At 51.9% G+C, this 23,741-nt stretch overlaps 2 protein-coding genes across 2 annotated transcripts in view; both read left to right on the top strand.

Moving 5' to 3' along the window:
- The window catches only part of EEF1AKMT2 (EEF1A lysine methyltransferase 2), an 84,683-nt gene extending 73,466 nt beyond the window's left edge, over positions 1–11,217 (top strand). The window contains exon 7 of the mRNA XM_073019443.1: positions 11,112–11,217. The gene's annotated coding sequence lies outside the window, so the exon portion shown is untranslated. The remainder of the gene's footprint in view (positions 1–11,111) is intronic.
- A 42-nt stretch (positions 11,218–11,259) lies between these two features.
- FAM53B (family with sequence similarity 53 member B) overlaps positions 11,260–23,741 on the top strand; it is an 87,875-nt gene continuing 75,393 nt past the window's right edge. The window contains exons 1-2 of the mRNA XM_007964346.3: positions 11,260–11,363; positions 21,776–21,830. Of these exons, the coding sequence (XP_007962537.2) occupies positions 11,286–11,363; positions 21,776–21,830 (133 nt within the window). The 5' untranslated portion in view covers positions 11,260–11,285. The remainder of the gene's footprint in view (positions 11,364–21,775; positions 21,831–23,741) is intronic.

Raw genomic sequence — 23,741 nt, 5'->3', positions numbered from 1 at the left:
ACGGGAATGCTTCTCCCTGCCTGCTGAGCGACTGGAGCTGCACCGGTAGGAAAGCTGTGTGTGTAGCCTGGGCTGGGGGTGGAGTGTCCTGCAGGAGAGGGAGAGTCCGAGAGCCCATAAACATTTTGTAAAGGAAAAGGAGATTCTTGTCCTGAGAGGTAGAAGATGAAGATGTCAAAACTGGTCACTGGCTAACTTCCTGGCTCTCTAAGAAACTCCTGTAAATCAGGTTGTCATTGAATGACACCAAGATGCCCCTGTATGCGTAAAGATTAGACTCGGAATATGCAATCATGCATACATCCCCATCCTCACCCCATGGATATGTAAGAGAGGGGGCTGGTTCTGCAACACCACCTCCTCCCTACCTCTGTCCCACCCATTGCAAGAATGTCACTGTGGCCTGCTTCTGACTCTGCTTTATGGAAGGTCATAGCCAGGGCACTTGATGGCAGCAAGTAAGGATTTGGCCTTTGCCTTTGTCCAGTTTCCTGGACCTTGAACTGCATGTCAGGTCTGAGTGGGACTGGAAAGGCCAGCATAGCAGTTGATCCAAGACGGGCATCATCAACTTACTGTCCTTTCTCATAGTTCATTCAGCACCTTCAAATCTATTGATTTTCATGCTCTCTCCAGAGCTGCCATTTGCCTATGACACATGAGGAAACTGAGGCCCAGAGAGGCATAAAGACCTGGTTAAAGCCACATACCTGATATGTGACTGCAGTTACAGTCTCACTAGTCAGAAACAACTTATCTGGCCCAGCATCCCATTTGACACGTGAGGGCACTGAGGCTCCGAGGAGGGAAATAACTTGGCAAATTGGGCAGAGCCAGTAAGTGGCACTGTCAGGCCCAGAGCCCCCATCCCCTAAGTCCTGCTTGATCCACCTAGGCCACACAGCCTTTTGTTTGGGTCTTTCCATTTTTGTTTTTAAATCTTTTTTTTTCACCCCTCTTCTGTGGGTTTTTAGTCATGGTTTAAGTAAATTCAGTATACTTGTAAATAGGTCTGACTGAAGAACAGGTCATGGTTGTCTTAGGCTAAGTGGCTTAACATGATAGTAGATTATCTTTGGGGCCTGCTGCAGTCTCCTCATTGTCTTCTGATTCTCTTCCCATTCTTTCCCTTCCTCTGGTTTGGAGCAGAAGGCGGCATCTAGCTCTGTGGCCACTCGGTAAGTGTGAGTTCTCCTCTCTCTGTGCCTCTTGTCCCTGTCTTCTTCCTTCTGAGTGTATCAAGCAACGTCCAGTCTAGAGCAAGCTCTTCTTTCATAGTGTTTGTGGGTTAAAAGTACACGAGCGGTCGTGAGAATTACGGGAGTGCGTATAGGAACCTCGTCTGTCAGTTGTTTTTCACTGATAAATGAACTCTTGACAAGTCATGCATGCAGTTGGCTTCAGTTTCAAGAAACTACATGGGCTGTCTCATTCCCATGTTCAGATTTGTTTTGGCTTTTTGGATCTCAGCACTTTTATGTCCCTGAATAATGTCATTCCTCCCCCTCCTCTTGAAATGTTATTTGCTTTAAAAAGCAGAAAATCCCTACAACATTGAAAAGTCCAGGAGAGCAGAGTTCCGATTTGGTTCAGCAGCTCAGTTTACTGTTTTGTCTTGTTTTGCTTTCCCCCCTTCCATTAAGGAGACACATAGGGGAGCTTGGGCCACTTTGTTCAGCCAGGGACACAGGTCAAGTCTCTTTCAAGCTGTGTAGTGTGACTCCCAGTCCTTCCCCAAGTGTGGCCTTTGGCAGCCTTTGATTACCTGAAGGACTAGATCAGGGAATATGTTTTAGCCCCAGTTACTGAAGAAAGCACCTCCAAGGACACACCTTCCTATGGAGGGAGGGATGAGGGAGGGGTGAGTATGCCCTCTCTGTCTAGGGACAGCAGGTGCTTCATGCCTGCAGCCAGCCACTCTCACTCGCCCTGCGAATGTCCACCAGCCCACTTGCAGGAGCGAGGTGCTTGGAGGACTCAAAAGCATATTCTTGGCCCCTGGAAGCTAATGCTGTAGCTGTGAAGACGAGATGCTTTTATCCAATTTATGAGCATTTAATAAGGGTCTGTGCCCTGCTAGGAATTGTGCCTGCCTAAGGATTTCAGTGTTTCTAGGGATATTTTTGTAGTGCCCCCACCTACAGGGCGTTACCTCCTTAACTTATAGCTGAGGCGGGCAGAACAAGGGTGACTTCTTACCTGTTACAAAGGCAGAAAGCTGAGCAAAGTTACAGAGCTCAGCCAGGGCCCTGCAGCTCCTCTGGGACTGAGCTAGGCTGAGCGTGGACTCAAGTTCAGTGCTCTTGCTGTGATACTGACGTAGCAGATAGGCATCAGTCAGGTTGCTGCTGTGGGCAGGCTGTGTGCTGAGGCCACAGGATGACTGAGGGAGGGCCACACCTAGGCTGCACACGTGGAGGGGAGGGCTCCCCACAAACAACCTGGAAATGAACTTTGAGAGAAGGGCAGGGTGGCTGTGGTGGAGGCAGAGGCAGGAGGCACAGGACCTGGGGAGATAGGGACAGATGGATACAGGTTCCAGCTGGGGTTGCAAGAAGCCATTGGGACTCCCTGCAGGCCCAGAAGCACCCTGAGCTTCCTGGGAGACACTTCACCCTTTGCAAGTTATCCAGCACGTCTGTACATCCATGCAGTTAAAAATGGAAAGTGATGACTTCCTGTCCCACTTCTACCCTCTCCAAGATACTCGTCATCTGCCCATTTTTCCTGCCTGCAGTGGAACCCCTAATACCATGTTTCAACATCAGTTCCAGAAGGTTGATATTTGGCTGGGACACCTTAGGATGGGCTGTATTAGAGAGTGTGTATATTGCAGAATTGGTGCCTGCTTTGGCATTTGATCATTTAGCTGACAAATCAAGTACTGAAGGGATGATTAACAATGAAACTTACAGATCCTGGAGTAGTGGGGTCCAGGTGTTAAGACAAAGACTTTGGAGTTCAGTAGATGTGGGTTGAATCTTTGTGCCTTGTTCACAACTGGGTGACCTTGAGCCTGGGCTTCAGTTTCCCCCTCTGTAAAATGGGATAACAGTAGTGCCCTCTGACAGGGATACTCTGAGGTTGCGGTAAGCACAGGGCCCGGCCCTGTTGCTATGGCTAGTATTTTACTCATGCTGCGTTAAGAGGTAGGCTCTGTGTCACCTGTTACTTCTGCACTAGCAAAGTACTGATGAAAGGGGTTTTCTTTGCCTCTTTTTTTCTGTCCGTTGAGGGTGGTACCGGCAGGTCTGTCTGTTAGTTTTTCTCAGTAGGACCTGAAGACATGGGAACCCCGGCTGCGGGGTCGTTGAAATGTTCACTATAGTATGGAAGCTGCACATTCGTGGGCTCTGTCCTCTGGTTGAAACACCAGACTGTCTTTCCAGTATCAACTTAGTCTGGGAAAGTAGAGGCCCTGGATAAAGTTCTTAGGCAGCTTTTAACTTTTATCCTTTAGACTCAGATGACTTAGTTAGTATATAAAATCAGCGAGCGGAATCGTCCCCAAGCAGATTAAATCCCTTTGTCTTGGTGGATATGAAGCTTGACTGCAGCATTCGGCTCCTCTCGGAACCCTTCTTGCACTTTTGGGTTGTCACAGAATTTGGCAGGAGACATCATGACCCACTAAGCAACACCCTTCCCCAAATGTTCATATACTTGCTTCTAGATTCTGTCTACAGATGGCTTTTGTCACACCAACAACTGAAGCTACAAAAGTTTCAAAGTGCACAAAGACCTTGCGGAATTGCTGTCTTTCCCTCCCATTTCCTTTGCTGAATGGGAGGGGGAAATGGAAGCTCTGAGAGCAATGGCTTCCGTGAGCCACCAGGAAAATCACTGTCAGTGGCTAAGTTCATGTTTGGGTTTTGATCTGAGTCCTGTTTTTAAGGTGGTAAAATTAACTGTGAAACTAACATGTGCGAGTAGTAAGTACAGACTAAATAAAGACACTAAAAGAAGGAAAAACTTGTCTTGATGATTTCTCGTATGGTCAGTTTCTTTTAAGGGATAGCCCTTCAAAATGCATTACAGAGCATTTGGTAAACTCCTCCAATCTTCTTAAGATTTATATAGGATTGTAGAGTTTGCAACACTTTCTTGTATGTATTAATTCATTAGCATGCAATCCTCTTTTGAAGTGGATGAGCCAGGTGGGGCTCCCACTTGCTGGAAGCTGAGAGTCCCAGGCCACAGTGATAGCAGACAGCTGTGTTCAGTGGTGGCAAACAATGGAAGACATATTGAAGACTGTAGAACAAAAGCAAGAAAATTTCATGTTAGCAAGAACTTGTGTGAGAGCAAAGCTTTCTCCCCTGTTTCTGTGGTGTCAGAGACAGAGTGGCCTGGGGATTTGAATCCTGGTCTTGCCCCTGCTAGCTGTAGGATATTGGGCAAATGACTTGATTTCTTTTCTTGGAGCCTCAATCTTCCCATCTGGAAAATATGCATGCTGCCAACCATAATGCCTGTTCATAGGAACGTGAGAGGATTAGCTGAGAAGAACCCAGCCTCTGGTGGATGCCCAGGGAGAGGGGAATGGAGGTGAGGGTGGAGGGCTGTGGCTAGAAGTGTGGCTGTGTGGGGCACATGGAGGTGGAGGTAGGCTCTGGGCCCGGGGCATCTTGCTGACCACGGCAGCAGCCACCTGTGTGTGTGCCCTCCCACCCATAGGCCTTGCTTTGGGCACAATGCTGGCGAGTTTGGGGCTGTTCTTGGGCAGATGCACTTTTGAGGTGAGGACTTGGGAGGTGGGCAGGGGCCCTCTGCCACCTTGTCTGCACCCAGGGAGCATACACATGGATCAATGGAAAGTCTGACCTTGCTTTTTGCTCTTTTCAGTGGAAATCCTGGTGAAGATGAGTCATTGAGTAGGAGCTCCTGGGGTTGAGTCAGAGAGCACTGTGTCCCCATGATCGGGTTGGGGTGCCAACCAAGGGGAGACCCTTACCCAGCCCTCCTTTGGCAGATACTGGGTAGCCCTAGCTGTGTATGGAGGCAGGCTGGAGGCCCCCTATCATGAGCACTGCCCAGGGAGTCACGGGAGAGAGGTGGGAGGTGAATGCGGGGACTGGGAAGTGACAATACAAGACTTAAATACAGGGCAAGGAAAACTGCAGTCGAGATGCAAGGATGGTGCCCAATGAGAGTGCGGCCCACGATTGCTACTTGTGCAAAGGGGAACGGACACCAATGCCTGGCCTTCTCTGTGCCGAGCTCTTTTATATGTGTTTTCTTATTTAGATCTCCCAGCAGCCCCAGGGCAAAGGTATTATCCTCACTGTGTTTATTTAATTAATAATAATAACAGTTACTATTATTTTTTGAGACAGAGTATTGCTCTGTGGCCCAGGCTAGAGTACAGTGGTGTAATCTTGGCTCACTGCAGCCTCTGCCTCCCAGATTCACGTGTTTCCTGTGCTTCAGCCTCCTGAGTAGCTGGGATTACAGGCATGCACCACCATGCCCAGCTAATTTTTATATTTTTAGTAGAGTTGGGGTTTCACCATGTTGGCCAAGCTGGTCTTGAACTCCTGACTTCGAGTGATCCACCAACGTCAGCCTCCCGTAGTGCTGGGATTACAGGCATGACCCACTGCACCCAGCTTAATTATTTCTTTTGATACAAGGTCTCCCTCAACCACCAGGCTGGAGTGCAGTAGCATGATCATAGCTCATTTGTAACCTCAAACTCCTGGGCTCAAGCGATTTTGCCTCAGACTTCTGAGTAGCTGGGACTACAGGCATACACTCCCACGCCTGGCTATTTTTGTTTTAGTTTTTATTTTTTGTAGAGATGGAAGTCTTGCCGTGTTGCCTAGGCTGGTCTTGAACTCCTGGTCTCAAGCAGTCCTTTTGCTTCAACCTCTCAAATGCTGAGATCACTGGTGTGAGCCACTGTGACGAGCCTCACCCCCGTTTTAAAGATGAGGAAACTGAAGTCAAGTGATTTTATGGCAAAGGCCGGGGCTGCCAAATTCCACAGCACACACACGTTCCCCTGCCTCCTCTTGCACATGGCCTCCCTGGTATAATCAGTGGGCTTTAAAAAAAGTTTTAAAAATTTATATGTAGCCTAATACAGTCTTTTGGTGGTTAGTTCTATGAATTTTGATAAATGCATAGATTGGGATTTTTTTTAAATTTTTTTATTTTTTTGAGGTGGAGTCTTGCTCTGTCTCCCAGGCTGGAGTGCAGTGGCGCCATCTCAGCTCACTGCAAGCTCCGCCTCCTGGGTTCACACCATTCTCTTGCCTCAGCCTGCCCAGTAGCTGGGACTACAGGCGCCCGCCACCATGTCCAGCTAATTTTTTTGTATTTTTAGTGGAGACGGAGTTTCACCGTGTTAGCCAAGATGGTCTCGATCTGCTGACCTCGTGATCCGCCCACCTCGGCCTCCCAAAGTGTTGGGATTACAGGCGTGAGCCACCGCGCCGGCTGGGATTTATTTAATTTTTTTTTTTTTTTTTTTTTTTTTTTTTTTTGGAGATCATTTACACTCATGCAGTTACAGGAAATAATACAGAGAAATCTCACATACCCCTTACTCACTGTTCCCTAATGGTAACATCCTACCAAACTAATGCAGTATCACAAGCAGAAAATTGTCACGGATACAGTTGAGACACAGAGTATCTCCATCTCCAAGGATCCCTCCCGCTGCCTTTTCCCAGCCATGCCCATTTCCCTCCTGCTCCCACGCCCCATCCCCAACCCCTGACAGCCATTCGTCTCTGCACTAATTCTATAATTTTGTCATTTTAAGAAAGGGATATAAATGGACTCCTAGAATAGTGAGCCTTTGGGGACTGGCTCTTTCACTCTGCATGAGTCTCTGGAGGCTCATCCAGGTTGTGGCGTGTGTCTCTGGTTGATTCCTTTTTATTGCCGAGTAGTATTCCACAGTGTGGCTGTGCCCTGCCACGTTTTGTTTAATTATTCATTGAGCGAAGGGTCTCTAGAGTATCTCCTGGTTTGGGCTGTTATGAATAAAGAGCTGTTACAAACATTTGTGTGCGAACGTAAATCTTCATCTCTCTGGAATAAATGCAAAGGAGAACTCTTGCTGGTAGTTGTTTGAATGGGCATTTGAAGGGGTTTTTTAGGGGATGGAGGGGCAAGGCACTGGTGGGAAGTGCAGACCTGGGTGCTGGCTCACCAGGGTTCACATCCCAGCTTTGAACCCGGACCCTGGGTGAGTTGCTGTATATGGCTGTAAAATGGGGATAATTCAACCTGGCTTGTGGCTAATGTGTGTAAAGTGCCTGGTAGCTAGTAGGTGCTCAATAGATAGAAGTGATTCTTGATATAGGTTAAGAGAAAACCCACTAGACCATGGCAGGGTCTGTGCCCCAGAGGTGGCCTGTGGGAGGGCTTTGCGAGGCTTCCACCTTGCCCCCTGTGGGATCACCCAGTTACTGTCTTTTTCCTGGCCGTGCCCCCGGCTTCTCTTTGAGAAGACCCTGACCGTGTTTGCAGACTGGGCTCGAAGTCTCCGGCCTGGTCCTGGCATTCCGCAGTGAAGTTGGCCAGGCCAGGCCCACGGGTCATAGGAATCCCAGGAAATTCTAGATCGTGCTGGGCTCTGCTGGTCTGGATTCGCCTCACAAATTCTGAGAACCTGCCCAGATCATTTCAGATGTTGCTACAATTTAGCTCGATTCCGGAAATGTGTTTTGAGCTGTTAGGGTATGTGAGGGATTGTGGTAGGTGTTGCAAAGGGTTCAGAAAAAATTGCTCTCCTAACAGATCAAAGCAGCCAACTCCAGCTTCTAATTTCCTTCGGGAGCCCCCACAGCCGCAATGATAAGGTCTCCACTGAGTGTGACATTCGGAGCCCTAGGTCTGATTTGAGTCTCTCTCTAGCTGCCATCCTGCTGCTATGCCCTCTGCGTGCCCTGTGTGCCAGCCACCAGCGTTCTCACCATTCCCATACTCCGAGGCTGGCCCGGCGGCCATGCCTTGCTTACACCCTTCCCTCTGCCTGGGTGCCCTGCCCTTCCTGATGAAATCTTGCCTGTTTCTTAAGAACTAAAAGTACCATGGGCGGACGTGGGATGGAATATTCAGACCTCACATAGGGTTGGACGTGGTTCCTCTCCAGAACCATCATTCCCTTCTCCAGGCAACCACTGTGTGGGACCGTGCTGGACTCCTTGTTTGTTTGTTTGTTTGTTTTTGAGGCGGAGACTCACTCTGTCGCTCAGGCTAGTGGACTCGGCTCTTCTTGCCTTTGTCACTTTATAGCATTTCTTGGAGATTGTTTCATATCTGTACAGTTTGAACTGGCTTATTATAGTATTTTTGAAGGCCACATGGTATTCCCTTATGTAACAACACCGTAATTTATTTAACCAGTTCGCCTTGTTTGCAGGCATCGAGGTTGTCCCCACTCTTGGGCTCTTACAGTGCAAAGGAGTCTCTTTAAAGCCTACCTCTGACTTCACGTCCCCCTTTCTGCCTGCCTCTGAAATGTGTTGGCTGGGTCACTGCACTCTCTGTGAGACCCCCCAGGGCAGGGATTGTGCTACACCTGCCTTCTCCTTTCCATGCCTGTCACATGTGCTGACCACCCAGTTACCCATGCGCTTTTGGTGCTTCTCCTGCCTCTCTGAGCCCTGGCCCCTTGTCGGGACTCTGCTGGGGATGGAGCTGGAGAGAGCTGGGCCGCCCCATCTTTGCTTCGTTCTGGCTTCCTGCTTTATGCAGAGCTGTGTCTGGATGGGCTGATGTGTTCCCATGGTGACAGACTTCCACAGTTTCATTCTTACCGGCCTCCTCCTGCTTCATCAGAGGGATGGGCCATCATATAGCCAGGCCCTTATTGACAGAATTTAGCTCGTTTCTCTTTAAACACGTTTGAGAGGATGGCCGCTTGGGCGTCCATTGCCGAGAAGAGGATCTGGATTCCCAGCCTCCCCCATGAAACTGCTAGCAGTAGCTGCTGTTGATTGAGCACTCACCTGGATGAGCGAGGCAGCGTGCAAAGGACTTGGGCTCTGTTTTCATCAGATACAGTAACCTTGTGAGGCAAGCACTGTTTTCCCTGTTGTACAGAGAGGGAAACTGAGGCTCTGAGAGTAACTTGGCAAAGGCCACTCAAACAATGTATTTCAAGAGCTGGTATTCCAACTCAGTTGTGCTTGACTCAGGATCTGAGCCTCTGTAGCTACTGAACTCACCTGGCTTCCTAGAGAGGATGGAAATGAGGGTGGAGGGAACAGGCAGCTCACCTCCCAGGCCTTGTGCCTAAGGCTGGCTGCCTGAGAGCTGAATTGGGGCTCACACATAGAAAGATGATGGCTGCCATTAGGCTTCCTCCACTGAGGAGACACAAAAGGCTGCTTTGAAAGGCAAATCCAGGAGCACCTCTCTGGCCTGTTCCTGAACCCAGCTGCCTGGCCAGAACTTGCAGGAGTGGTCTGAAACTCTTTCCTTGAACAGACCACAGTTGGTCAGAACGTGTCACTTCTAGATTGATGTGGTGTTGAACCTGTGCACCAGATCTCTCAATGAGACCTGGGAATCTTCAGCCTCCCTTGGGCTCTCTTCCTGAACAGTCAAGCTTTGGAACATGTATTGATTTCCCTCCTCCCCTTCCCTGCTTTTGCACTTTGGATGAACCTTGTTTTCGAAGAACAGTAGAAGGTAATTTTCCTGTGCTTGCCAGCTGGCCTGTAATTGAGCAATTTCAATAACACCCACTGTAAAGTCTAATTGAAGTAAACAGGAAAATATGATTTACAATCTGGACAGCAAGTAAATACCAGGGTGCAATTAATTTTTACACAGAGCAGCAGATTCTAAAATGTTTTCCTGTGTTGAGCAGTTTGTTTCTGATGACAGATTAGGAGCTGCTTTTCTATTTAATACTATTATCATCGTTCTTTTTTACTTTTTGGTGGTGACCCTCAGGTTCCTTGTATCTGTGTGACTTTCTTTGAAGGTTTAGCTGCGTGGGGAAATAGAATCAGAGATATGAGTTTGTAAGGAGGGATTTTTCAAACCTGAACTGAAGGCTGCACTCTTTCTTCATTTGCTTGCTGGGAAATGGTGGTGGGTTATCGGAGAGGGGCTGCGGACAGGCTGTGCAGAATGGCAGTGCTGAGTGGGTCCCATCACTGCTGGAAGCTCACTTAGTTTAGTTCTTTCTGGGGAAGATGACAAAGCTGTGAAGGCCCCCAGTGTTGCAAAGATGTTGATGTTGAAATGTGGCACTTCCAAGGACCAGAAATGTATGCCTTTTTTTTTTGGTGGGGGAATGGAGTTTCACTCTTGTTGCCCAACCTGGAGCGCAGTGGTGCGATCTTGGCTCACTGCAACCTCTGCCTCCCAGGTTCAAGCGATTCTCCTGCCTCAGCCTCCCAAGTAGCTGCAATTACAGTGCATGCCACCACACCCAGCTAATTTTTTGTATTTTTAGTAGAGATGGGGTTTCACCATGTTGACCAGGCTGGTCTCGACCTCCTGACCTCTGGTGATCCACCTGCCTCAACCTCCCAAAGTGCTGGGATTACAGGCATGAGTCACCATGCCTGGCCAAATATATGCCTTTTTAAATGGACCCTCCTTATTGTTCCAGTAGCTTCTGTTCATAACTGGGTGGAGAAGGGAGCCAGCATGCTGACTGCTGGTCCCCTGCTGCCAGTTGGCTGCCTGAGGGCTGACCCATTTGGTGTGGATGTGGGGATGAGGCATGTTCTGACCCTTGGCCTACTTTAATGCATCCTGGTGTGTGCTAAAGCTGCCTGTAAAGCCAACTCAGTGGTAAGATGTCACGTGACTTGAGTATGCTGCAGGGACAGCAGATTGTTAGCCACCCAGACCCTGAGATAGATCTTAAAGGTATCACGTGGCTGGACCCCAATCTGTTGTTCTACCCACCAGGCCATTTTACAAGTGAGGCAGCCCAAGGCTGGCCTGGCAGGGGTGTGGGGAGCTCTGAGAAGGTAACTCTGGGCCTTGGTGACTCTCCCTGAGTACATCTCCTTTGCTAGCAGAGAGGTGGTTCCAATCCCCTGGGGTTTCCAGTACTGTGGGAGGGGTGACTCTCAGGGCCTTGGTCTTTCTTAGTCCTGAATCCTTTTGCTTTTCTTTTGTCTTTCCAGGGAGTTGACCACACTTGGCCATTTCCCGGAACGGCCCCACCCCAAGGGTGAGCGGCCAATGAGGAGCTGTTTCTGCTGACATCAATTCCCCAGGAGGTACCCAGCCCAAGTCTGCCCAAGTGAAGATGGCTGATACCCACCCTGGGATGGAGCCCAGCGCCTGAGGCCCTTATCATGGTGATGGTCCTAAGTGAAAGCCTCAGCACCCGGGGAGCTGACTCCATCGCATGCGGGACCTTCAGCCCTGAACTGGTGAGGACCTGGCAGGCTTCCTGCTTTCCCTGACCATTTCTGAGGCCTGATGTACAGATAGGGCTGTGGACTGAGCACCCAGGCTTAGCACATTGAGTCCAGAGCCCCCAAGAGCAAAGCTCTGTGAGGCGTCCTGGGCTGGGGCGACAGAGCACAGGAGCAGAGCTTGACTGACAACTCACTGGAAGGAAGGAAGTCAGCTCAGATTTGAGGTCATCTGGTGAATGAGGAGGGGAGGCTATCCCCTGGTAAATAATAGCAAGTGTGGTGCTGCAGCCTGCCAGGCCAGGACTGACATTCCTTCTGTCTCTACCCGTTAAGGGGAGGTGGTTTCCAGAGAGGGGTGGTGCCCTGAATGGGGGCTAAGATAAGCCTATCCCTCTGAAGGGTGGTGCTGCCTCAGGAACGTCAAGAGTGGGAGACGATGGGGAAGGACGGTGTGCTGAGCTATGGCAACAGCCACCCTCTGCCAAAGGTGGTTCGCCCTGCCCGCCCTGGACCATGTGGTGGACTAGTGCAGAGAGTAGCTAACTCGGCCGTCTGAGACTGCAAGCAAACCAGCCTTCAATAGCTGAACCCTGTCAGCAGACCTGTCCTTCGAAGCCCAGTTCTCAGATGTGAGTGGGGGCTGCTCGCCTGTGGAGGGAGCGAGAAGCCATGCTCAGTCATAAGCAGTCTTGCGGAGATGGGCAGGTCTTTGGAACTCTCTGCAGCTTCCGTGGTCAGGAAGGGCCCAAATGCCCAGGGTCGCCTCACCCAGGACCCCTCCTGGCGCCCTTCACAGCCCCTCGCGAGGACCCATGCTAAGCCTCCTTGGTGGGCCGCCTTCCCCTATCTCATGCCAGTGAAACCAGACCTTGAGCAGATAAGACCTAGGTCTCTGCCTGTGTCAGGAGCTTGGGAAAGCCACCGAGATCTGTATTCTTTTCGCAGGCCTCACAGAGCGCCTTCCGTGTGTTGGGCACTAGGCTGGAGGAGTTTGGGGAACAGGATGAGCCAGAGCCAGGCCCTGTACTTCTCACCCTTGAGAAGCTCTGGGTCTAGAGAGAGGGTGTCTGGAGAGCTGTGAATACAGTGACAACTTGAGGATCCCATGAACAAGAACTCGTAGCTGAAGCCCACGGGAAGCCCAGGGCGTGTAGAGGAGCAGGGCCAGCCTGGCTGTAGCACACCAGGGAAGGCCTTGCAGAGCAGGGATACTTGATTTGGCCTTGAAGGGTGGGAAGAAGTGGCTTAGAAACCACTGGGTCTAGCCTCCTCGTTTTACAAATGAGGCAGCTGCAGCCTGGAGCAGGCAGTAACTGTCTCACTGGCTGCACCTCCCCTTTCCCTCCAACCCCTCCAGCCCCACTTCCTGAGCCTGCGTTCAGGCCTCTGCCCACTGCCTGGTGTCTGGACGCCAGTCTTGGCGGCCCTCCCTCAGTCAGGTCTCTCCAGCCCTTACCAGGCATGACACTGGTGCTACTCTGCTCGTGGGCCTCAGCCTGTGAGGTCTCCATGGGGTGTCACCCCCAGCTGCAAGGGTAGAGACTCAGCTTTGCTTCTCCCCACGTCCCCAGCACTACTGGGGCAGGGCAGACAGCAGGCACCTGAGGTGTGTTTGCTCGATGGCAGCCTTGGTCACTGCAGCAAGGAGTAGAGCTGCTGTGACCATTCAGCTCTTCTGCCACCACCCCTTTCTTTCCAGTTCACATTTGCTGTGTAATGTGATTACTTCTTACCAGCCCCACTGCCACCACCCTGGTTCCACCTGCTGTTCTCTCACATGGATTCTTGTGGTAACTGGTCCCCTGCCTCTGGCTCTTTTTAACCTGTTCTCCGCCCAGCAGCCAGAGAATCCCAGTCAGAGCTGTCCTCCACTGCGCAGAAGCTTCCACTGGCTTTACACTGAATGCTTAGCAAACACCCAGCCCTTACTAGGATGTATGTGGCCCCGTGTATTCTTGTCCATGTGACTGCTCTGACCTCATATCTGCCACTCTGCCCCCTCTGCTTGGTCCCCACTGGCCTCCCTGTTCCAACACGCTAAGTGTGAGCCTGCCTCAGGCCTTTGCACTTTTTCCTTGGCCTGGAGCTCTCTCCCCACAGTAGGACATGCTCCCTCCCTCCTTCCTTCTCTGGCCACTCAACCTATAGTTCAGTCCCAGCACCAGCTCCCACCGCTTACCCCCACCACACTTTCTCTCCTCTTTTCCTATCTTTTTCCCTCTTAGGTACTTGGCACTTTTAAACATGTCCTTATGGATCTTGACCGAGTCCTTATACTAGAATGGGAGCTTTGTGAAGACAGGGGATGTCTCTCTTGCTTGTTGCTGAATGCACGGGGCCCAGCGCCTAGCAGGTGCTCAGTGGATGTTTGTGGATGGATGAGCTTGCAGGTTCCTGTCGCCTGGCCTCTTCTCATTCACCATTGTCTTACTCTCTCTCTGGCTGCTGCTCCAGTTCACGACTGAGTGGGTGTGACTAGAGTAGCTCTGACCAAAAAGAAGAGACCTCAAGGGTGAGGATCCATCTGGAGGTCCTGAGGGAGGAGCCCTTCCCGGGTCCAGCTGTGCTGTTGGCTGCAGTGGCCGCCTCTGTGCTTGGTCCCTTCTCAGGGTGGGACTGCCTGGTGTTGGCTTCAGAGTTGTTTCCAGGACATGTGGGCCCAACGTCAGCTGAGCTGCTCTTCCAAGAGGTGTGGCCTGAGTCCCTGCCAGGAGGAGCATGGCCTCCCAGCCCTAGCCAGGGAAGGAAAACTCAGAAAGGGAAAGCAGTCAGGGGAGAGCAGGCAGCTTTGCTGGAAGGGATTCTACCACGTGTTCTCTTGTGGCCTCACAGATTAGAATCTGTGCTTTCTTCCTGAACTCTCCCTTGCTTTGTTGGAAAGTATCCTTCTTTCTGCTGCTTTTTGTTACTGACCTGTCCAGGCCCAGAACCACCCAGTGTTGGGCCCATCTGTCTTCCTCCTCCTTTTCTTTCCCCTTGGCTCCAGATGAGAGCTCTGTTGTGGGGAACAGCCCTGTTGGAGAAGGGCTTTCTCATTGCTCAGTTTGCTGATTCGCCCAGAACACAGTGACTGGGTGCCAGTGCTTGGCCCGGCCCAGCTCAGTGCTGCGTGCCCTATAGCGTGGGCCAGCAGGAAGATGTTGGGGGTGCGGCTATGCTGAGGGTCTTGGGAAATGTGTTAGTTCATATCATGTTGCTGTAAGGAATACCTGAGGTTGGGTAATTTATAAAGAAAAGAAGTTTACTTGGCTCATGGTTCTGCAGGCTGTATAAGAAGTATGGCACCGGCCAGGCGCAGTGGCTCAAGCCTGTAATCCCAGCACTTTGGGAGGCTGAGGCAGGCGGATCACGAGGTCAGGAGATTGAGACCGTCCTGGCTAACACGGTGAAACCCCGTCTCTACTGAAAATACAAAAAATTAGCCGAGTGTGGTGGTGGGTGCCTGAGTAGTAGTCCCACCTACTCAGGAGCCTGAGGCAGGAGAATGGTGTGAACCCGGAAGGTGGAGCTTGCAGTGAGCCGAGATTGCGCCACTGCACTCCAGCCTGGGTGACAGAGCAAGACTCAGTCTCAAAAAAGAAAAAAAAGAAGCATGGAAAAGTATTGCATCTGCATCTGTTTCTAGTGAGGCCTAGGGAAGCTTCCAGTCACGGCAGAAGGTGAGGGGAGAATAGGTGTATCACGAGGTGAGAGAGGGAGTGAGAGGGAAGGGAGGAGGTGCCAGACCTGTTAAACTACCAACCCTCACATGAACTAGAAGAGCGAGGACTCCCTGATTACCATGGGGAGGCCACCAAGCCATTCATGAGGGATCCGCTCCCTTGACCCAAACACCCCCGCCCAGGCCCTGCCTCCAGCATTGGGGGTTACATTTCAACATGAGATTTGGAGGGGACAACATCCAAACTGTATGCCCAGAGGTCCAGGTACCTCCTCCCTGTCCTTGAGCCTCACGCTACCTGCTGAGGGGCAGGGGTGCACCCATTTCTACCCCATTTATAGACAGGAAGCTGTGGCTCAGAGAGCCCAGGGAGGGGCTGCCCCAGGCACAGATTTCAAGTCCAGGCCCTTGTCTGCTTCCCCCAGCACCTTCTCGCATGGGCCCTATTCCAGAGGCTGTGATCACCTTGGAGCCCCTCCAGGCTTTGGGGAGAGATACACGATGTAAATAACTGAAGAAATACCGAAAATAATCTTAGTCTAGTGATGACATCCACAGGACAGAATGTGAGATACGCTGATGCTAGCATTTGCTTTGAACAGCCAGCAGAGGTTCAGAGGAAGTTGACGGGGTTTTGCTTTAGCTTCCTAAACTGGTAACATCATCCCCGTGTAAATACCATCAAGATAACAACAGGAACGATGGAAAATAAATTTTCTTTTGTTTTCTAATCAGACTAAGAAGATGACAAGTAGAGGTTTAAGATTTAAAAGGAGAGCATGACTGTGGGGGAGGCCGGGACTGGTATCAGCACAGGCCACTTTGGAATTATGGGAGCAGACCCCAGAGGCGCAGCTCACCCTGGGTCCCCAGAGTCAGGCCTCAGTCACAGAGGCGGGAAAGTCTCAACGTGCAAGGGAAAGTCACCAGGGTCCTCGCAACCCTGGGTGTCATGTGGCACTGGAAGAGGAGTTCGTGGCCAACTCTGAGGCCTGTTGAGGGGTGTGAGGACTTGGTCTCCCTCCCAGCCTTCTTTGGGGTTCATGCCATGTTTCTCTGGTTCCCCTGTTTTAAAAAACTAAATGCTGGTGAAACAACTGCCTTTCCCTCAAAGAAAGGTGTGAGGAAAAAAGGAAAAAAAGGACTGACCAGTGCTCAGCATTTTGCCTTTCCCAGCACAGGGCCCACCTGCCTGGGGAGAGATGGCCCTGAGGCTCAGCTGTGCCCATGGCCCTGACTTCGCTTGCACGGCCAGCAGCCATGGCTGGGTCCAGTTCCCCTTTCCCCGACTCTGCCTGGTGCCTTCCTCTGTCGAGTGGGCTCTTCCTTCCAGTGTTCTAACATTAGCTGCTCCCCTGGAAGGCAGCCCAGACATTTGACCTTGGAGCACTGTGCTCCCTCAGCTCCTTCCCGCACGCCCACGCTCAGGCCAAGAGCCTGTTCTCTTGTTTCCAGAATGACCACCTCCCTTGGCCAGGCCCACTCTTCTCTCTGCAGCCCATCCTCCCTTAAGGCTGAAGACCAAAGGGAGCTGATGGCTGGCTGCTCCTGGGCAGAGGGCAGTATGCGGCTCCAGACTGCCTGACTTTCCCTATAACAACCAATACTAGTCTTTTGGAGGGGCTGATCTGGTAGATAGACAAGCACTTCCTTCTGCAGTTGTCCGATTAGGATGCCAAAGGCTAAATGACTTTTCTTATTTGAGGAGTTAGTGGCCATGTCAGGCCTTATACACAGTTGCCTGGGCACTGGGGTTCTTCATACTTTGGGCCATGCTAAGTTGGCACTTTGAGCTCAATAGCCCCAGCCAGGATCTCTGGCAGGCCCCAGGCTGGCCTGAAGTTAGAACGCAGGAGTGCGTAGGGTCCAGGGCAGTGTGATGCCTTTCACCCTGGGCAGGCAGAGATACCAAGGGGCCCGCCTATGCTTTGGCTAACCCCGGAGCCTCAGGAGTCAGGGCCACCGTGTCTCTATCAGCATCTTTGAGAATCTTCATCCAAAGGCATTGTTCCCTCCTCATCTTCTCTTTCTTGTCTCAGGCCTGGATCTCCTTTTTGCCACAGTCTCGCGGGGTTGCATTTTGGGAGTGTGGGTGTTCCGCTTGTTCCCCCGTAGGGCATGAGTGTGAGCCTCCCCCAGGTGCTCTGTGGCTCCCTGTAACACCGTGTCAGGCGATGGAAGATGTGATTTGGTTGCTTTAGTTGATAATGTGCAGAGGAAAGTTACGAAGAACCGTGGTTGTGGCCTGGCATTTTCTGCAGGGCCAGTTCCTCATTTGGAGCCTTAATTGTGTCTTTATTTAAGCCAGGGCTGCTTTCTTTAGTCAGACAGATGGCCCTGAAGCCTCCATTTGATTTCCAGCTTTTGCCTTTCCTACGAGGATCTAATTCCAAAAACCTTTTCTCGTGATCTGAGGAGTCTCACAGAGATGAGGCCCTGCCCCAGGGTGGGCTCGGGAACAGAGGCTTCACAGTGGGAGAAACACAAAGGGGAAATGTGCTCTGGTCTTATTTCACTGCAGACCTCACTCAGCACTGCAGGGCTCGGATGCTCGCTGAGTGCAGACACTGAGTGTCTTGTGAAACCTCAGAGGGCCGAGGGGTTCCCTCAGGGCCTGGTGGGGCCTCCACACCATGATTGGCTCATTCTTCCCACTGTGGGTGCAGGAGGTTCAAAGTGTTGGAAAGGCTGTGTGTGTAGGAATGGTACATACCAGTGGGAATGTTAGCATATACCGGGTAGCCTGGGGAATAAAAGGCGCTGGCCAACCTAGAGCCAAACAGGAACTCTGCTGGTTTGCCCATGTGGAGTTGGACCAGGGAAACCTGCCAGCGGTCAGGGTGTACTGGGGCCTGGCACCCTGGAAAGCTGTCAGTACATGACGTTCTGGCCTGGCCGCCACTGGCTTAGCTTCACAGATGGGGCTCAGAAAGCAAGATGGGCCCTGATCTGGTCTCAAGGTAAAGCACGAAATTAGTCAGGATTCCTCCTTTGTCAGCGCCAGAGGCCGTCCCCAGCTAACTCACCCCAAGAGAGAACTCCCTGGAGCACAGGGAGAGCTCTCAGGGCTGGAGAGGAGGGGGCTGGTCGGGCCCCAGAAAGGGCATGACTGGAGCAGCTGGGAGGACTTCAGAAGCAGGTGCCCATGGGCAGACTGAGGGCCTCCCTGCTGGGTGGATCAGGCCCAGCTCTGTGGTTCAGGAGTCAGCCATGGAACCAGTGTCTAGGCCTGAGATCTGGGCCTAGCCCGGGGCCAGGGGAGGTGGAGGCACCTTGGTTGACAGTCTCACTAAGACATGATCCAGTGAGGGTGAAGGTATCCCAATTCAAAATTTGGGGTGCTGCTGACAGAAGAAGGGGGCCGCACCACTGGGCTGCGCAGTTTCATCTCTTCAGTGAGGAGCAAGCAGTGTCTTGCCTGGGATGGGGAAATGGAGAAGTCATTCCTTCGAGTTGGAAAATCATAGTGTGCACCATTGCTGGTTCGTGGGAACCCTTAGGTAGAGGGCTGGAGACCGGCATGAGGAGGCCAGGCCAGCCTGCGAGCTGGCTCTGACTCTCAGGCTGGCCTCTCAGCCCGTCCCCACTGAGGTTTGACTTTGCGTGAGGCCAGCGATTTTGGGAGACAGTAACTTCTGCCCAGTGAAAATCCATGTCTGTTGCCTGACATCCATTGAGTGTGTCGCCTCAGGAGTGGGACAGGCTGGCGCTGACAGGTGCCTGTAGCCGTGGTGCCTGCTGTCGGCTGTGAAGTTGAAACCAAGACAGCCCTCCTTTCTCAAGAAGCTTCCGTTCCCATGGAGCAGAGAGTCAGTACAGGAACAGATGTTCCAATACCTGCTGTGTTCATTAAATGAGGCGATGGGAGAGAGAAAAGTGGGTGGGAGGCACCGCTTTAGCCAGGATGGTCCAGCAAGGCCGCTGAGGAGGCCACGGGGCAGGAACAGCGCAGAGCGTGCTGCGTGAAGATCCTGGCACAAAGCCCCTGAGATGGTAGTGACTGGCCTGGCGCCACTGGGTGGTGTGAGTGAGGAGGGGAGGACCAGAGCAAGATTGGGGGTACTCAGGTTGGCTCATGTGGAGCACTGTGCACTGTGGAGGAGAGGTAGTGGCCGGGATTTGATTCTGGTTGTGGTGGGAAGTTGTTGGAACAGGATGACGTGGTCCGATCTCTGCTTTAAGAAGATGGCTCTGGGTTCTGGGTGGAGGGTGGGAAAATGGGGGCCCAGGGTACAGGCTGTAAGAGCGGTTAGGAGGGGCGTTCACTGGGGCTGGCAGTGGCTGGGATCAGGGCCAATGGTGGGGTGGCGAGGAGTCTGTTTTCCAGGTTGGAAATGGCAGGCCACTCTGGGGACCTGCTGCAGATGCTGATAAGTCCTCACTGAATGAATGAATGAGCAAGTCGAGTGAATGTATGAACGAGTGCCTGGGGTGCGTGTGTGCTGGCCCAGTGCTGTTTCTGTGGGCAGACAGACCCCGGCATCTCTGGCAGTGTTCCTGGGTCAGAAGGGCCCTGAGGTCCCCCTTGGTCTAGAACATGCCGGCTTGGTGAGAGGCGGCCAGCAAGCACTGTTCTGCTGGCCAGGCAGGGGGCGGCTCGCTATGTGGCTTCCTGCTTCGGTGTGGAAAGCCCCAGCCCCTCCTGCATGCGTGCCAGTGAAGCACACAGGGTGCTCCAGTGTTCCTGCTCTCTCTGCTCTCCCCAGCCCCCATCCTGGTGTGGCCTCTGTGGCCTCCCAGCCTGGGTTGCCTTCTCCCACCGGGCAGGCATGGACTGGGGGCCGGGGTTCCCCAGGGGGTGTTTTCCTTATGCCCAGGTGTTCCCTTAGTGCTGGGAGCCACCTCCCTTGGCAAGCCAGACCCTGGCCCGACTTCCCTCTCTGAACCTGGGAACTGGGGGCCTGCCTGGCATCCACAGGCTGAGCTCTCGGCTGTGCAGGCAGTGCAGCCCCAGCAGCAGGGCTCTCATGCGCTTGTCATCCACTTTCCAATGCATGACTTTGGTGTGGTCTCAGCTGCACCTCTCAGCTGGGATTGTGTGGCGGGGGATGGGAGGAAGCAGGTGCAGCCGTTTTGAATTCTTCCCAGATATTTCCACAGATGGTGGTAGAGGGGATGGTTACATCACTGTGGAATCCAGGAGGGTGACCGAGTGTGATGATACTGTTAGGATCATTTTAAACTGAGGAGGGCGACCTGTAGGAGGACTACCCTGTTCCCCTTCAGCCCTAGAAGCTCCTGTGGTCCTCAGTACCAGTCTAGGCATCCCTCCCAGGAGGCCGCCCCGGTGTCCACCCCCATCCCAGCACACTTGCCCTGGACATCCCCTCCAGCCCTGATCTCCCCGTGGTTTGTCTGTGACTGTCTTCCATGAAGTGTGAGCCCTCCTTCACCTCTGTGTCCCCAGGCTGGTCAGGATGGACCCTTAGTAACCCTGTGGGATGAACACAGTGTTGACCTCGTGCAGAGGTCCCTGGATTGGGTAGATGGGGATGAGGTGAGGGAGCTGGTGCCAGGTGCTTGCCACCCTCTTACCTGGATGGGCCAGGTGTTCCCAGTCAGCCCCACTGTCCTGCCAGGCCTTAAAGAGCCAGAACCTGGGCCCTCGTCCACTTACCAGCCTGGAAGCCTTGTCTGTTTGTGTCATTTTGATGGGGAGTGTTGGGGGTTCCTTTCAGAAGTTAGAGCCTTCTTTGACAAGCTCATTTCTCTGGGCCTGAGAGCTCCTTTCACCATTGCATGATCAACCCCCAGCACAGCCCGCCCAAAAAGAATCACCACCCCGTGCCCACTGAGCGAGTGGGCGAGTGAGTGAGGGAGCCTCGGAGCACTTGAGGCAGAGCTGCTTCCTGGGGCTCTGGCTGGGTAGTCTCTGCTCATGAGAGGACCAGGCAAGCCTCTTGACCTGGGTATCACCTAGCATGAGGAACCCCCAGAATATTCTACACCCAGCTTACTGTGTAGGCGTGGAGCAAGTGCCCTGGATTTGGGGTTCTTCTAGGCCTCGTTGGCCTATTTTCTGCCCAGTGGCCATAGCGTTCAGTTGAGGGTAGGCGGGGGGCATCAGGAAAGATGTAGAATGTTTACAGTGGAAAGGAAACTATTGTGGAAATACAGTGCCAAGGAGTTCAAAAGCCATCGCTGTTATGTTGAGACCAAGTATAACCCTTGAGTTTCTGTTTCAGTTCAGAGAAAATGCCTCAGCGGGCCTCAGTGTAGCCACAAAACCGTCTGCAGAGCAGAGGCCAGCCCTTCTGAGCTCTCCCCATGCTTCTCACCAGAGCAGGAGAGCTGTTCCCCCTGGATCTGGAAGGGAGGGGTCTCGGAGTTGGACCTGGGGCCCTCTGCTCCCTACTTGCAGTTCTTCGTGTCCCCAGGGAGGTCCCCTCCTCTTTTGGTCTCTTCTCAGCCCAGCTCAAGGAAGCTTGTTCCACTGTTTACCATCCATCCTGCCCCTGGGCCGCCTCTACATCTCTTATGTGGAAAAATCCCCTCATGTCAGAAGTGATGGGGCTTTCTGTGTGTTTTCAAAGCCCATTAACTCAATGGACTCTATAACTCACTAGAGACTTGGGACAAAAAGTCTGGGCCTAATTCTGTGCAGATGTTTTCTCTTTGAATACCTTTTCCTCCTTTCCCTGATCTGACATTGGCAAAGGACAGTCACCCTTTTATTGTGACTTTAGAAGGGATCAGTAGAGAGTCAGTGCAAAACATGCTTCCTATGATTTGAAGAGTGAATAGCTTTTCTGGTTGTTTTCAGCACACGCCAAAGAAGATGAGTCAAGGACCTACACTTTTCTCTTGTGGAATTATGGGTAAGTACTCAAGGCCGTCCTGGAAGCTGTCCTCCTAGTCCTTCCAGCCAGGGTCTGAGTCCTCCAGGTGAGACGCTCAAAGCACTTTCTGGACACAAGTTCAAAAAGAGCAGCCCCGGGACTCTTCTGTGTGTTTTAACTATTTTGGTCCCCTATGGTGCCTGAGTGAAGGGACGGGCACTAATGTGTGGTTTACAACTCCAACACTGAGAATTTCTGTCTGATGATTAAAGTAATTCATGTTGATTTTTTTCATTCAGAAAATGCACAATAGTGTAAAGTATGCAGTAAAAATCTCTCATAGCCCCAATGCCCAGGGAGAGTTACTGTTGATGTTTTTGTGTATGTTTATATTCTTAGCGTTTTTTATATAGCCCACTGCACGATGAACATATAATTATGTAAAACTATATTCGTTTGCTTTTTTCACTTGGAGTAGTTACCATCATCTTCCCACAGCATTACAATTGTTCACTCCATGCATGTTAATGGTTTACAGTGCCGCATTGTGTGGTAAGCATGTCAGGATGTCTTTAGTGATGTAACTACATCTAGGCTGGTGGGTCAAGGGGCTGTTTTATTTGCTGTTGTGATGAACAGTGACTGTGTAAGTGTCTAACTGCTTGTCTGCCTTTGAGGTGATTTGCTAGGATAGTTTACAGGAGTGGAATAGACAGGCTGGAGGGCAGGGACATTTTTAAGGCTCTTGATTCATTTTGCTGACATGCCTTCCAGAGAAGATTGCCTTGATCTGTTTCTGTGCAAGTGTGAATTACTGTTTTTTATAGGGGGCAAAAAAGATGACCATTGATTATGTTGATTTCTTGATGCCTCAGGTGATTGGGCATTTTTGACCTCTCAGTGTCCGTCTGTGGCTCTCCTTGCCCACCTTTGGGGACGTCTTGCCGGATGAGTTTCTGTAACGTCTGTGTGGACTCAGAAACCACTCTTGGATGATGGATGATGACTGTGGGCTTTCAGATTGGAAGGTTACTTTGGTCAGACCTCAGAGTTTCCCTTGCCTTTCCTTCTCGGTCCTTCCTGCACGTGAGGTGTTTTGTTTTTCCAACTGTATCTGAGGCGATATGTTAGATTGAGCCCTGTGCCAGGCTTCGTACATGCCGGGCCCCGCTGGCTCTGCCAGCGGCTTCATGCACATACGGGAGAACTGAGGTCTAGTGAGATGGCCCTCTGCAAGCTCCCTCAGTAGGCAGAGTTGGACTCAGGTGGGCGATGAAGGGAGATTGTTTTCTTCTCAACCATATGCCATGGCTCTGGGACATGTGGCGGTGCTCTTGATGCTGCCGCTGAAGAAGATGGAGACAGGGAGATCACCTGGCCCTGGTTTTCCATATGACATACTTCGGAGGCCTGTCCCCACAGGATTGAATACCTCCCTCATGGTTTACGGCTTTCAGCAAACCCTCAGCGCCCCAGACACATAGCTCAGAAGCCTGCCTCATTGCCTGCTTCCTGGGACAGCCTCACCTTTGAGCTTCCTTCCTGTGTCATGCTGGGAAAGAGAGAGAGGCCCTGGCATGCCCAAACCCTCAACCCTGCCTAAACTTTAGCTGTAAACCGGGCCAGACCAGTCAACTGGGTTGTGGAGATGTTGGTCTTTATTTCAAGGATTGTAGTCTTTGCACTTGGTAAGTTACAATAAGGTGAATGTGTGGTGGGTTTGTGATGGCAGAGAGACTCACCCTTGTAGGGGCAGGTCTTGAGGCCCAGGGACCAAGGCAGAGGCCCCGGGGAGAGGAGGTCTGTGGGGAAAAGCCCAGATGGCCCAGGAGTGTCTATCGGAGGCTGCGGAGCCCAGCAACCTGCTTTTTACCGGGGAGGCCGTGGTTTCCAGGAGGGACTACGCTGTGTCTCCAGACTCCTGTTTACAGAGTGACTCTTTAGGAAGTG

Source organism: Chlorocebus sabaeus, chromosome 9 (genome assembly GCF_047675955.1).
Source record: "Chlorocebus sabaeus isolate Y175 chromosome 9, mChlSab1.0.hap1, whole genome shotgun sequence".
Lineage (NCBI taxonomy): Eukaryota > Metazoa > Chordata > Mammalia > Primates > Cercopithecidae > Chlorocebus > Chlorocebus sabaeus.
This window is presented reverse-complemented; position numbering and strand designations above follow the sequence as displayed.